Source organism: Vulpes lagopus, chromosome 13, assembly GCF_018345385.1.
Source record: "Vulpes lagopus strain Blue_001 chromosome 13, ASM1834538v1, whole genome shotgun sequence".
Lineage (NCBI taxonomy): Eukaryota > Metazoa > Chordata > Mammalia > Carnivora > Canidae > Vulpes > Vulpes lagopus.
In genome coordinates this window covers 8,554,824-8,570,439 of record NC_054836.1, presented here as the reverse complement: position 1 = coordinate 8,570,439, position 15,616 = coordinate 8,554,824, and the positions used below count along the sequence as shown (strand labels likewise).

The following is a 15,616-nucleotide window of genomic DNA, read 5'->3' as shown; positions in this document are numbered from 1 at the left end:
ACAGTGAGCCATGGGGGTGGGGGGGGGCTCGGGGCAGGCTGGCCGGCGCCACGCCCCTGGACCAACAGGAGGGCCGAAACGGGTCCCCGGGCTCGCCGGTACGGGCTCACAGGCCTGCGTCTGCTCTTCCAAACGTGGTCCGCAGAGCAGCAGCGTGCGCGCCACCCGGGGGCACGCACCACGGTGCTGACTGACTCACAGCCTGCAGTTAGCCAGGCCCAGGGGTCCAGGTACCGCGGCGTGCCCGTGCCCGCCTCCAGCTGGGGCGAGCCTCGGCCAGGAAGTCGCCCGACGCAGCGGCGCCGAGAGTCTCAAGCTCTTTCCAAGAAGTAGACGAGCAAGTTCGCAGGCTCCGTGTCTACGCCCGCTCTTGTCAGGAGAGCTGTTTCGGAGGACACCGTCTCCCACAGTCCATCCCAGACCCGCACTTCTGGCGCCGTCAGCGCGACCCGCACAGCACCCCCGTCTCCGAGCCTCCAGCGGCCTCTCCGCACCGGAACTTCACTTCCCAGCAAGCCCAGCGGCGTCCTGCCGCGCGGGGCACGACGGGCACCTCGTCGCGCTCCCCTCTCCGGCGGAAGAACCTTGAACCTTGAGGCGGGACCCGACGTGGCCGGACGCAAGGGCGCGCGGCGCCCTGGGACATGTAGTCTGGCCCCGGCCGGGACGCCCCCTCGGATGAATGGGGCCCGGGCGGACTGCGAACTACAGCTCCTCGGCCGGCTGCGTCGGTGGCCGCCGCGGGGGAAAGGGAGCCGGCCGCGGCCCGGCGGGGATGTTCCGTGCGGCGGGGGACGCGGCGGCGCGGCTTCCTGGGGCGGCGGTGTAGGCGGGCGCCTGCTCCCGCGCCCCGGCCATGCGCCCGGCCTTCGCGGTGGGCCTGGTGTTCGCAGGCTGCTGCAGTAACGTCGTCTTCCTGGAGCTCCTGGCCCGGTGAGTGCCCGGCGCGGCGAGGCGCGGCGCGGGGCGGGGCGGGGCGGGGCCGCTGGGGACCCGGCATCCCCGGAGGGCGACGCGGGGCCCGCCGCCCTCACCGCCTCAGCCGCGCACGGGCGCTGAAGCCTGCGGAGGGTTCCCGGCCGGGCCCCAGGCGGCCGGCGGCTCGTGGCAGCAGCCGGCGTTCCTGCAGCTCTGGCCGTACGCCGGGCTTGCGCGGGGTCTGGTACTCGAGGAGCAGCTTCCACTCAGGTGGCCGCCGAGGCGTTTGCGCTGTTGGCCTTGGAGATGGCCTGGACCCAGGCGCCCCGCCCGCCACGGCGTGGACCGAGCCCCAGTCCGGAGTCGGGCCCCTCGGCCGCAGACAGGAATTGGGCCTTGCGACGCTGCAGCCCGCGGACCGAGGAGCGCGCGTCCACACCAGAGGGCAGATGGCGACCCTGCGCGGGGGGAAGCGCGGGTAGCTGCGAGTGGCTGCGGGGCTCAGTGCAGGCGCCGCCGCAGCGGACAGGCGGCGGGGGACCGCACGCGCTCGGCGCTCGGCCCGGACCGGCAGGTCCTGGTCTGGGCGTCCTTCTCGTTTAGCCGCTCTGGGCTGAGGACCCCAGACTAGATGTCTGTGGGGTCGTCCCGCGCCCAGGGTCCTAGGTCATGTGGATGTGTCTATGGCCCAGTGTGATATTCCGTGGCCTTCACAGGATCTCTGCCTAACGTTTCGAGCTCTGTAAGAGCGTAAGATTTCAGGCTTATCAGAACAGTCTCGTGTACCAAACAGGCCGGGAGTCACAGTCTCTTTACTGAAAGTGAAACAGGCCCCAAGAAGTTAGGTGAGGTGGCAGGGCCAGAACTGGAGTCCAGACACCTCTGCCCTCTGCCCCAGCCGCCCACAGAACTTGGGTCAGTCCTCCCGCGCAGCCCGCTAGGACTGTGTTGCCTTCGCGTTACCATCGATTAGTCATTCTGAAGCAGTCAGTTTGCTCAGGGTGTGGGTTAATTTTTGCTCTTACAGAGCTTGAAATCTTATGCAGAAAGTGTCGATGAAGATCCGTCACTTATTTTGGGAGTAGGTGAAGAGAGGTTTAAAAATGGAAAGAAAAAAAAAAAAGCATCCCGTTGTCAGTCTGGTACACGTGGAAGGAAGATCACTTCGGAAATGGATTTAAAAATATTAAAAAAGTGGTACGATTGGGGCAGCCATGGAAATGGAGGTCAGAGAATAATGTTATATTATAAATGTATATAAATATAATACTTGCGTTGAATATGCCATTAAATTAAATCATGCCACAGGCTGTATAACATCAGCATATGCTGGCACCTGAAAGCTCTCCTTACCAAGTGGGGCTCTTGGCTAAATTAGTTGAAAGGTGCAGGTGGTGGCTCCAGCCTCACAGGGTTTTGAAGGATTCCATAAAATCCAGGCGCAAAGCACCTGAAGCACATTGACTTCCTCTTCTAACAACTTCTGTTTCAGTACAGGTGAACCTTGTATTAACGAGCTACTCCTGAAAAGTCGTGGATAAATCTAACGTTATGGAATGTTTTGGTGAAATATAGCAGCTTCTATGTAGAACAGCTGGAAGAATTTATAAATAAATCCTTTTTTTTTTTTTGTAAATCTAGCTTTTTGCATACAGCAATGGGTTTTCATAAAGTGATGGAGGGATGCATTTATTAATTTAGTGACTGGTGTACACCAGACTGAATAGCAGCTTTTTCCTGATTTGCTCGGGCAACTCACAACGTACCTTGTTAAACGATCAATAAAATAAGAGCAGGTTGGACCAGATGGTCTTTAAGGTTCTTTGTAGATTTGGCCTCCTCATAAATTTTGACTTTATCATGGGACATTACAGTGGAAAGCTCGTAAATTTTTGTAGAGCAGGAACTGTGCTCTCATATGGCTTCCTTGGAACCATTATGTGCCCTAATAAGTGCCAACTAGAACACTAAATATAAATGGAAATGGTAGAGTGACTTGCAGGGAGAAGGAAACATTTTTATCCATTTCCCCCCAAATTGGAAAACAGATTTAGGTTTTTCTTTCTGATTTTTATATCTGTAATTGGGACCTATAATAAAAAGCACCACCCAGCCATACAGAACGGACATGAAGTCATGAATGGATTCCTTGATGTCCTTCCTGAAAGAGCTTGGAAACAAGATGCGCACACACCAGCTAACTAGCTAGCCAGGGTAGTGTGTGTCTTACGTCAGGAAAGCAATCTGAAACATTTTCTTTTTCCTATTTTATTTCACAATCAAGTGTATAATGTTAACTCAAGGAAGTTTCCTAAATCTGGAGAACTACAGAAGGCATAAACTTCTTCAAAGTTGCTTGTCTTTCAAGTAAAAATTTGAATTGGCAAAGAGAATTCAAAGTAAAAGAAACTTTGCAGTTGATTATAATTGTTAAGAAGTTAAAGTTCAAGGAAACAAGTGATTTAGAGAAAAGGACCCACAAGCTTTTATACTGAAGTTTTAAAATGAATTACTCAAGTTAAAACAAATAGTTCCATTGGTAGCCATACAACAGCGTGTTCCCCAAAAGAGCTCTCTAAAATGACTTTTTAAAAAAATTTAATTATGTGAGTACATTAGGGATATTTTTAAATCCTATGGGAATAGACAAAGTAGAATAGGGTTGTCAAGGGATGAGGGAGGAGGCAATGGAAAGGGACCCGGATGGGTATGGGATTTCTTTGGGGGATACCCTAAAATGGTAAGCTGCACAACTCTGAAAATACTAAAAACCACTGAATTGTAAACAGTTATATAAGGGAGCCTGCAGACATCACTTATTTGCCCTGTAGCTCTGGGAGACTTACCTGAGTCAGTGCCATGTGACCCTCAGTGTCTTTAGCAGTGCAATGGGCATAATAACTACCTCTGTAAAAATACAAATAAAGGTAAAATTAAAAATTATTATGCCTTTTAAAAAATTCTGTGAGAAATACACTTGTAAAGTGAATCATTTTTAGAAATAAATGGCTTCTTTTTATCTTTCACACAATACTAATATTTGAAGTCATATTTCCTTAAAGTGAGGCACCCTTATATTCATTCAGCCGCTTGAGTGAAGGCCAGATACTGCGCCCAAAATGCGGGGCACGAAGATGAATTGGACGTGGTCAGTCCCCCGACCTTCCTTCCCTGTGTGGCCCCAGGTTCTTCTGTTTCATACCCCGTGTTTGTCACCCTCATTACGTTGTCATCTCCTTAAGGGTTCAGGGATCATCGGTCACCACAGTGGGAGCTCCCTAGCACCTAACGTTACACTTGGTAGGTTCTCCATAATTGTTCTTCAGTTGAATTGCCTTGATCTATTGGTAAAGAGAAACTGGGTGGGAAGCAAGGAAGCTTGTTGAACCGCATTTGGGCTAAGCCTTGTGATTGGCACTTGACATTTTCTCATTGAATCCTCACTCCAGAATTAAAAATTTATCACCTTTTTATAGGTGAGAAAAAATGGTCAAGATAAATGTCTTTAAAAGGGTTACTATACTTTAATTGAAGACCTTCCAGTGTGCAAGATCCTGATGTTCTAGTCTTTACCTTTTTGCCCCCCCCTGTGGCACACTATCGAGTACTTTCCAGGGACTGGCTTATTTACTCTGCAAGAAACCATCGAGACAGGCACTAATACTGTTCTCATTTTAAAGATAAGTAAAGGGATCCCTGGGTGGTGCAGCGGTTTGGCGCATGCCTTTGGCGATCCTGGAGACCGGGGATCGAATCCCACGTCGGGCTCCCGGTGCGTGGAGCCTGCTTCTCCCTCTGTCTGTGTCTCTGCCTCTCTCTCTCTCTCTCTCTCTGTGACTATCATAAAAAATAAAAAAAAATAAAAAAAAATAAAGATAAGTAAACAGGATATAGATAGGGTAATTAACTTCCACTCTCACACTTCCATTCTAGAAAACTGGATCCTGCCTGCCATTGTGTAATTTTAACCACCATGGTTATTATTATTGCTCCTTATCTCGACTTACCCCTGTCAAAGACCTTTGTCTCTAGACACTTTTTTCCTAATCACCCTTCCACAGATACATTTTATATTCTTTCATGTGCTTGATACTTAGAAATACAGCATGCATCTCCCCACCCCAAGAATCACTTGTTGCCCCCATGGGACCTTATCTAAGTGATGTTCCAGTCACCAACAATGGGTCCATGTCTTCTATTGACACTAGTCTTGGTGGCTCTGGGGCAGGAGGCTTTGTGAACATTCCAGGAGACCTGAGCATATTGTTGTGCTTGTGCTTTGCTGCTGAAGCTGACTAGTAACCTGACTGAAGCCCTTTAGATGAAGTGCATATCCCAGGTACATACGATGAACTTCCCAAGTTGACTAGAAAAGTTGTATCGTAGTTCTGACAACGAGTGTTATTGGCGTGATTCTTACTCCTGGCCTGCTACACCTAGGAAAGAGTGAAATAAGCTTGGATTCTTCTCTGTGAGCTCTGTTGATAGTCTGTGTGTGATCCATGGGATATGAGATCTGAGATAAAGGTCAGTGGGTAATAGAAATCAATATTCCCTGTTACTTCAGATTCTCAGTATAACAAGTCTTGGTGCCCTTTATCTCAACTTTTTGTACCTTATTTGCCTTTTTGATATTTACTACACAGGAAGCATCCAGGATGCGGGAACATTGTGACATTTGCACAGTTTTTATTTATTGCTGTGGAAGGCTTTTTCTTTGAAGCTGATTTGGGAAGGAAGCGGCCAGCGATCCCAATAAGGTATGGCGCATTTTGAAGTCTCCTTTAGCCGTTTTTTGTTTTTGTTTTTTAAGAAGTTCAGGGCTATTCTGGTACCTAGATAAAAGGAGTATGAGACATCCTTTTATACGATCTGTGTAAAAGATATTAGTAGAATAATGTAATTCAATTTCTGAATTTAATATGTTGTAAAACCCCAGGGGGCCTATTTTTAGAATAAAATTCCCACCGCAACACAATAATTATGACAGAGACAACAATGTGTATGTGTGTAATACATGGTTGGTTAAAGGCTTAGTGTGACCACGATGCTTTTTAATAGTTATGTATGCTAGCCTCATGTTGGTAAAGTTATCAAAAGCACTAAGAGTGGTATTATTGTTCCCTTTTAAAAATGAATGGTTTTGGGGAATAAACAAGTGGTGCTTATGCAGCCTTGTGTTACACTAAATGCCACTGAATTGTTCACTTTAAAATGGTTGATTTTATGTTATGTGCATTTCCTCTCAATTAAAAGAAAGTGAATGGCAAGCTAAGGCAAAATTGTTGATTCCAGACCTCTACCCATTAGTCTAAATTTGCATAACTGTACTCAGGGGGCCAAATAGAAAACAAGACAGTTCTTCTAATAAGCAGTGTATTGAAAATTCAGCATTCTTGCTGAGAAGAACTTGAAATAAAAGTGTAATGCATCCAACTGTGAGTCTGTAGTAAGATCAGGTCACTTAATCCCTTTGATATGGATATTCCTGGTGTGACCCTATCCAAAGACTGGTTAGGGCTCATAGTGGTTGGTGTTCTTTTGCAACATTCTTGAGTAGCCTGCTATAGAAAATCTGGTTGAACTTTGTTATTAATCTTGGGCTTTTAAATTTCCCAGCGTGATGCTCAGTATTCTGAATAGGTTTTTCATTAGCTTTAATATCTACGTAAAACTTTCTGCTTCCTAGACCAGCATTTACATCATGGTAGGAGCCTCTTTTTTTTTTTTTTAATTGCTCTATTGTTTTATTTTCAAATTTTTATTTAAATTTTAGTTAACATACAGTGCAATATTGGTTTCAGGAGTAGATTCAGTGACTCATCACTTACATGCAACACCCAGTGCTCATGACAAGTGCCCTCCTTAATGCCCATCACTCATCTAGCCCATCCTGCAATCACCTCCCTCCATCAGCCCTCGGTTTGTTCTCTATTGTTAAGAGTCTTCCTATGTTTTGCTTCCCTCTCTTCCCCCCCACCCTTTTCCATGTGTTCATCTGTTTTGTTTCTTAAATTGCACATATAAGTGAGATAATGTGGTATTTATTATTTCTCCTACTGACTTATTTTACTTAGCATAATACACTCTAGCTCCATCTTGCAATCTTGCAAATGGCAAGATTCCATTCTCTTGAATGGCTGAGTAATATTCCATTGCATATATTTACCACATCTTTATCCGTTCATAAGTTGATGGACATTTGGGCTCTCTCCATAGTTCAGCTATTGTTGATAATGCTGCTATGAACATTGGGGTGCATGTACCTCTGAAAATCTGTATTTTTGTATCCTTTGGGTAAATATCTTGTAGTGCAGTTACTGGATCATAGGGTAGCCGTGTTTTTAGTTTTTGAGGAACCTCCATACTGTTCTCCAGAGTAGTTGTACCAGTTTTCATTCCCATCAACAGTGCAAGAGTATTCCCTTTCTCCACATCCTCACTAACACCTGTTATTTCTTACGTTGTTAATTTTAGCCATTCTGACTGACAGGTGTGATGTGGTATCTCATCGTGGTTTTGGTTTGTATTTCCCTGATTAAAGATATTGAGCATCTTTTCATGTGTCTGTTAGCCACCTGGATATCTTCTTTAGAAAAGTATTTATTCGTGTCTTCTGTCCATTTCTTAACTGGATTGTTTGGGTCTTTTTGTGCATTGAGTTTGATAAGTTCTTTATAGATCTTGGATACTAACCCTTTGTCAGATATGTCACTTGCAAATATCTTCTCCCATTCTGTAGGTTGCCTTTTAGTTTTGTTGACTCTTTCCTTTGCTGTGCAGAAGCTTTTTATCTTGAGGAATTACCAATAGTTCATTTTTGCTTTTGTTTCCTTTGCCTCTGGTGACAAGTCTAGTAAGAAATTGCTATGGTCAAGGTCAAAGAGGTTGGCTGCTGCCTATTTTCTCCTTTATATTTTGATGGTTTCCTGTTTTACATTTAGGTCTTTCATCCACTTTAAATTTATTTTTGTGTATGGTGTAAGAAAGTGGTTCAATCTCATTCTTCTTCATGCTGCTCTCCAGTTTTCTCAACACCATTTGTTGAAGAGACTCTCTTTTTTTCCATTGGCTGTTCTTTCCTGCTTTTTGAGTATTAATTGACCATATAGTTGTGGGTCCATTTCTTGATTCTCTATTCTGCTCCAATGATCTATGTGTCCCTGATAGCCAAAGCAGTCCTGAAAGAGAAGAACAAAACTGAAGGCATCACGATTTCAGGTTTCAAGCTATATTACAAAGCTGTGGTCATCAAGACAGTATGGCACTGGCACAGAACAAGGACACCCCACACACACATTTTTGATTCCTCTGACCCTTTTCCCCCTCTTCCCACTGTCTCCATTCAGGTTGCCACTAGCACAATTCAGGAATCCATTCACTCTCAACCATTAACTTGAATAAGGTGTCCTAGCTGGCTGGCTTCTTGCCTCCCATGCCACCCCTCCATCCCTGTGTTTTGACTTCCTACTGTTGTATTGTGACATCCCCCTCTCACAAGCACTCAGGGGGTCACCAGTAGGTTCAGAGAGGAGCCCAGCTCTCTAACCTGCCCTTTGAGGCTCCCCGGGATCTTGCCCCAAAACTTCTACCTCCATGTGTGTCCCATGGTGCTGGCTATTTTATTTTCTATCTGTGAAGTTGCAGTCAAAATCTTGACATCATGGAAATGCCATTCATCCCGAGGAACAGTTTCTAGGCCATTCTATGTAGGCGCAATGTGGAATAGTTGGAATTCATTATTCTATAAGGCCTTCATGAACTCTATCTCCGAATGGCATTGTTTTAAGAAAATTTGGCAAGAAACCTTGTAGTATTTTAGAAGCTGTGAAATAGCTGTTCTTGGTGTTAAAAAAAAAAAAATGTCAACTGAGTAAATTTGAAGATCTAAGTGGTTTTAGTAGATGATTCATGAATCAGGCAGTCAGTATCCATCTACCAAGAATAGAGGACCTCTACCTCAGCTAGAGAAGGGAAAGGATCTTCAAGGCAGAGAGCATTAAAAAAAAAGAAGAAAGGAATTTATTAGCAAGATATGCATTGTTTAGGTGAAGTCACCTCGAAAGGAGAGCAGAAGGGGGTCTATCAGAAAATTCCTCAGTGTTGACCAGGAGATTCTATGTTGGCTGGTTAAAGGTGACATTGGGTGGGGGGAGGAATAAAGTCTTGGTTTAATGAGGTGGGTTGTTAACCTAAGTGACACAATTTGGGGCCTGTGGTTTTCTTTTGAGCACTACCCCATTTCAGTCAGACTCTCAGCTCCACTGAGAGATGTGATAAACATGTAAGGCCTTAGCACCACTCTCCAGTTACTGCCCTGAAGTTCTTTAAGTTTCTGTTGTTCCTTTGTGTGATATCCATAGATTGTAACCTTTTTCTTTAACCTCTGTAGTATTCACAGGTCACAACTTCAGATTACCACTCCTTAAATTGGTTATTTTGTTCCTTAGATGTTCCAGTTTTAGGGAGATTGTTTGCTTGATGGTTAGCGTCTACATATATTTCAGGGTTGTGAAAGAATAAAATGCACCAGAGAGATTATTATCATTACCATAAGTGGGATAAATCCCAGTATTTGGAGTGCACTTTAGAACCATTGTCCCCAAGACCCAGACCAATCAAAATCAAACGAGTCCAAGACTCTGTGAAGAGTCACCTTTTTAAGCCCAGTGACTTGTTCTGTGATCCTACCTGAGTTTCAGCGTCCCCATGTGTCCTGTCCAGGCACACCAGGTGGTATTGGCCACAGCACAGGCACCTCCTTTGTCAGCTAATAGATAATAGCTGTTCTGTTATCTGGGAAATAGGGACCTGTCAAAAGGAGTGAATTCATCATGAATTCATGATTCATCATGAATGTCTTCTGGTAGGCCCCCTCCCCTTTTCTTAAAAAAAAGATCTATTTATTTTAGAGGGGGCACACAGAGGGAGAGAATCTCAAGCAGACTCCTCACTGAATGTGGAGCCTGATGCAGGGCTCATTCTCACCATCCTGAGATCATGACCTGAGCTGAAATTAAGAGTTGGGCACCCAACTGGCTGAGCCACCAGGCACCCTGATAGGCGCTTTCTAACTCAACAATGTAAATTTAGGGAAGTCGACCAATGAAGTGTCTTATTTTATCTGTGAAAAGTTAGGGGGGGGGGCACAGTTAGATTTTTTTCTATTTTGAAATAAAGGGTTGTTTAAATTTCAGAGGTTGCTGTGTTATAAGGACATTGAGACAACACAATCTGGCAGTGAGGGGCTATTTTTGCGGAAGCAGAATGGACTTTATCCACATGTGCCACAGTCTTACAAATACAATATGAAGGCTTGGTGTTATTTTTTTGACAGTGTTTTCCATGTAATTTACACATCAAATGAGCCTAATTCATTTAACAAGTCCTTTGGAATGTTTGGGTCAAAAAACTTCACTTATGATTTGGTTGAGGAAGTTACTAAAAAAATTTTTTTTTAAGATTTGATGTATTTAGTTGAGAGTGAGAGCGCAGGGGAGAGGGGCAGAGGAAGTGGGAGAAGCAGACTCCCCATTGAGCAGGAAGCCTATTGTGGGGCTGGATCCCAGGACCCTGGGATCATGACCTGAGCCGAAGGCAGACGCTTCACTGACTGAGCCACCCAGGAGTCCCAGTCAAAAATATTTTTTAAAAAGGTTTTAAAGTTCTTACCTAAATAGGATCACAGATTACCACAAAATCTAATACTTAAAAAGTGAAAGGGATTTTTACAGTCTTAGCCAAATGAGACCAAAAGCCTAAGAAAATCTTGTCCTTTTAATAGAGATAAAACCAAATTCTACTTTTCCACTAGCTTACTTTTGATATTAAAACTCATTTTTAAAAATAAATTTATTTTAATCGTAACCAGTTTGACCACACATGAAACTTCTTGTTTAAAGATTATTTTTCCACAAACCTACTACTTTTTTCCCCCTCTGCATTCCAGTTTTGTTCTATGTTTTTTCCCTTTAAACAACCAACCTCATTTTAGGACAAAATTACTTTTTTTCCCCTTAACAAAAAGTGTATTGATAATTTTTTTTTTAATTTTTATTTATTTATGATAGTCACAGAGAGAGAGAGAGAGAGAGAGGCAGAGACACAGGCAGAGGGAGAAGCAGGCTCCGTGCACCGGGAGTCCGACGTGGGATTCGATCCCGGGTCTCCAGGATCGCGCCCTGGGCCAAAGGCAGGCGCCAAACCGCTGCACCACCCAGGGATCCCCAAAAAGTGTATTGAAAGAGGACTTTGGCTGCCTCCATTTTGACCTCAGACATTCTAGTCGGGTTCTTCTTTCCAGCTTGTCTCTTGGCTCAGGCTGAAGACCATGAGGGCAAAGCATCCTGTGATGGGAACGGAAGCTACCCCCTCGAGTAGTAGGAACTGCCCTGGGCTAGCAAGGTCCTGTCCATGACCGACCTGAAGACAATGGTTAATTTGACTTTCACTGTCTATGTGTACATATCGTGTACATTACATTTTGCTCCACATTTTCTTAAATATAAATCTGGAAGTATTTTTGGCACTTTAGACACATTTTCTCCACATTTTCTTAAATATAAACCTGGAAGTATTTTTGGCACTTTAGACACAGTCTCTCAGATGTTAGTCCCCTATCTTCTGGATGTTGGCCTCACTGAAATAAATTCCTTGTTTCACCACCACTCTTTTTTCTTCCTTCAGATTTTGTGAGCAGCCAATGGCCAAACCTGGTCTGTTTAGGACCCCTGGAGCCAGGTGTTCTTGGGTTCCTGTGCCCTGGCTAAACTAGCTCCATTTCTCACTGCTTTGTCTCCTAAAAACACATCCTACTTTCCTGCCATACAGGGATGTTTTCCTTATTATTTCTACTAGCTTTAATTACATATTAATTAGAATTCTTCGTTTTTAAGATTTTATGTATTTATTCATAAGAGATACAGAGAGAGAGAGAGAGACAGACAGAGACACAGGCAGAGGGAGAAGCAGACACTCCTTGCAGGGACCCTGATGCAGAACTCGATCCCAGGACCCTGGGATCACAACCTGAGCCGAAGGCAGATGTTCAACCACTGAGCCACCCAGACGCCCTCTATTAATTAGAATCCTTAATCCTGAGAAACCTTAATTTCTATGAAAACTAAGAAGTAAGCTATTGGGGGGCTGTCAGTGTTACCAGCATTTTTTTGAACTTGAATTTTATGAATACATTTCAAAAATTTTAAAAGCACATCCCTTTTAAAATTTCCCAGTGGAGTATTAACATATCCAAATATTTTAGTTTCTCTGTCATAAGAAACCAAAAGTAGATAAATTTAGTTTAATAATTAACGGTTTAGTATTTTGTCTTTTTTGGAAATTATCTAGATTTGTTGTCAGTCTTTGCTTTACTTCCAGTTAGTTAACATACAGCATTATATTAGTTTTACATGTATGATACAGTGATTCAGCACTTGGATACATCACTCTGTGCTCATCGTGACAGGTGCACTCCTTATTCCCTGTCACCTAAGTCACTCATCCCTCCACCCCCACCCCTCTGGTAACCATTAGTTTGTTCTCTATAGTGAAGAGTCTATTTCTTAGTTTTTCTCTTTCTCCCCTTGGTTATTTATGTTTTTTTTTTTTTTAATTCCACATATGAGTGAAATCATGCGGTATATCCATTCTCTGACTTACTTAGCATTATTCTCTAGCTCTATCCATGTCATTGTAAATGGCAAGATGTCATTCTTTTTATGGCTGAAAAATATTCTGATATATATAGATACCACATCTTCTTTATCCATTCATCAGTTGATGGACACTTGGGCTGCTTCCATATCTTGGCTATGGTAGATAATGCTGCTATAAACATAGGGGTGCATGTATCTCTTTGAATTAGTGCTTTTGTATTCTTTGGGTAAATACCCAGTAGTGTGATTACTGGATCATAGAGTAGTTCTTTTTTTAACTTTTTGAGGAACTTCCATACTGTTTGCCACAGTGACTGCACCAGTTTGCATTCCCCAACAGTACATGAGGGTTCCTTTTTCTCTATATGCTCACCAACACTTGTTGTTTCTTGTATTGTTGATTTTTAGGCATTCTGACAGGTGTGAGGTGATACCTCATTGCAGTTTTGATTTGCATTTCCCTGATGATCAGTGATGTTGAGCATTTTTTCATTGTCTGTTGGCCATTTTTATGTTGTCTTTATTTATTTATTTTTTTTTATGTTGTCTTTAGAGAAATGTTCATGTCCTCTGCCCATTTTTAATTGGATTATTTGTTTTTTGAGTGTTGAGTTTTATAAGTTGTTTATGTGTTTGGATGCTCTTTATCAGATATGTCACTAACTAGTGTGAGAAGAATAAATATTAACTCTCCTTTAAATGTCCCTGTGAAGCCATCTGGTTCTGGACTTTTGTTTGTTGGGAGTTTTTAAATTATTAATATTGATCTGTTTATTGATAGTATTGATAGTTTTTGTAATTTATGGGTTTCTGGGAATTTATCCATTTCTTTTACGTTGTCCAGTTTGTTGGCATATAGTTTTTCATAATATTCTTTTATAATTGTATTTCTGTAGTGTTTGTCGTTTTTCCTCTCCCATTTGTGATTTTACTTATTTGGTTCCTTTCTCTTTTCTTTTTGATAAGTCTGGCTAGAGAGTTATCAATTTTATTGTTTCAAAGAACCAGCTCCTGGTTTCGATTTGTTCTATTGTCTTTTTAATTTCTACATCATTTATTTCTGCTCTAATCTTTATTACTTCTTCTGCTTGCTTTAAGCTTCATTTGTTCTTTTTTTAGCTCCTTTAGGTGTAATATTATGTTATTTGAGATTTTTCTTAATTCTTGAGGTAGGCCTGTATTGCTATAAACTTCCCTCTTAGAACTGCTTTTGTTACACATCATTTTAAACCATTGTGTTTTCATTTTCATTTGTTTTTGTGTGCTTTTTAATTTCTTATTTCCTGATTGATTCCATTCGTTGTTTAGTGGCATGTTATTTAACCCCCATGTATTTGTGACATTTCCAGATTTTTTCTTGTAGCTGGCTTTTAGTACCATAGCATTGGATTCTTTTCGAATAGTCTTTTAATTTGTTGAGGCTTGCGTTGTGGCCTTGATATGTGATCTTTTCTGAAGAATGTCTGTGTGTACTTGAAAAGAATATGTATTCTGTGTTTTAGGATGGAATGGTCTGGATATATCCATTAAATCCATCTGTTCCAGTGTGTCTTTGAAGGCCATTGTTTCCTTGTTGATTTTCTGTTTAAACTATCTATTGATATAAGTAAGGTGTTAAAGTCCCCTGCTATTACTGTATTATTATGAATTAGTTCCTTTATGTTTGTTATCAACCGTTTTATGTATTTGGGTGCTCCCATGTTGGTTGCATAAGTATGTATAATTATTATTTCTTCTTGTTAGATTCTATTATTACTATTTTTAGTATTATTTACTATTATTACTATTTGCTGTCCCTATTATTACTATTACTATTATTACTATTTACTGTCTTTGTCTCGTTATAGTTTGTTTTTTGTTTTTTTTTTTTTGCAATTCTCAATTTATAGTTTTTATTTATTTATTTTTACAGTGTTTGTTTTAGTTTGTCTGATATAAGTATTAATATTCCAGCTTTCTTTTGACATTCATTTGCATAAATGTTTCTCCATCCCTTCACTTCAATCTGTGCATATCTTTAAGTCTAAAATGAATCTCTTGTAGACAGCATATAGATGGGTCTTGTTTTTCTTATCCATATTGTCGCCCTATATCTTTTGAGTGGAGTGTTTAGTCCATTTAAATTCAAAGTGATTATTTATAGATACATATTTATTGCCATTTTATTACTTGTTTTCTGATTGTTTCTGAAGACTTTCGCTGATCCTTGTCTTTCATGGTTTGCTGGTTTTCTTTAGTGATATATTTAGATTTCTTCCTCTTTATTGTTTGCATATTTATTACTGGATTTTGATTTGTGGTTACCATTAGGTTTGTATGTATATATAACATTTTCTGCATATAGCCATCCATATTAAGTTGATGGTTGTTTAAATTTAAACTTATTCTTTACCCCTCGCTTCCCCACATTTTAGGTATACAGTGTCATGTATTACATCTTTTTATTTTGTGAGTACCTTGACTGATATTTTACAGAAATACTCGTTTTTACTGCTCTTGTGTTTTGTACCTTCATATTGTCATTTTTGGTCTTTCCTTTCCACTCAGAGTCCCCATTAATATTTCTTGCAGGGTTGATTTAATGGTCACAGACTCCATTAGTTTTTGTTCATCTGAGAAACTCTTTCTCTCCTTCTATTCTGAGTGATAGCCTTGCTGGATAGAGTATTCTTGGCTGCAGATTTTTCCCATTCAGCACTTTGAATGTATCATGCCACTTTTTTCTGGCTTGCAAAGTTTCTGCTGAAAAATCCCTTGATAGCCTTATAGGGGTTTCCCTTATATGTAACTGTCTTCTTTCATCTTGCTGCTTTAAAATTTTTTTTATCACTGTGTTTTGCCATTTTAATACAATATATATTGGTGTGGATCTTCTTTTGTTGATTTTGTTGGGGATTTCCCATGCTTCCTGGATATGGCATATCTGTTTTCTTCCTCTAGTTAGGGAACTTTTCAGTTATTATCTCTGCAAATAAATTTTCTTTATTTGCCCTCTTTTCTTTCTCTTTTTGTAGGACACCTGTAATGCAAATGTTAGTGTT

At 41.8% G+C, this 15,616-nt stretch overlaps 1 protein-coding gene across 1 annotated transcript in view; it reads left to right on the top strand.

The window, feature by feature from the left end:
* The first annotated feature begins 423 nt into the window (after positions 1–423).
* SLC35B4 (solute carrier family 35 member B4) overlaps positions 424–15,616 on the top strand; it is a 35,248-nt gene continuing 20,055 nt past the window's right edge. The window contains exons 1-2 of the mRNA XM_041727803.1: positions 424–933; positions 5,565–5,678. Of these exons, the coding sequence (XP_041583737.1) occupies positions 857–933; positions 5,565–5,678 (191 nt within the window). The 5' untranslated portion in view covers positions 424–856. The remainder of the gene's footprint in view (positions 934–5,564; positions 5,679–15,616) is intronic.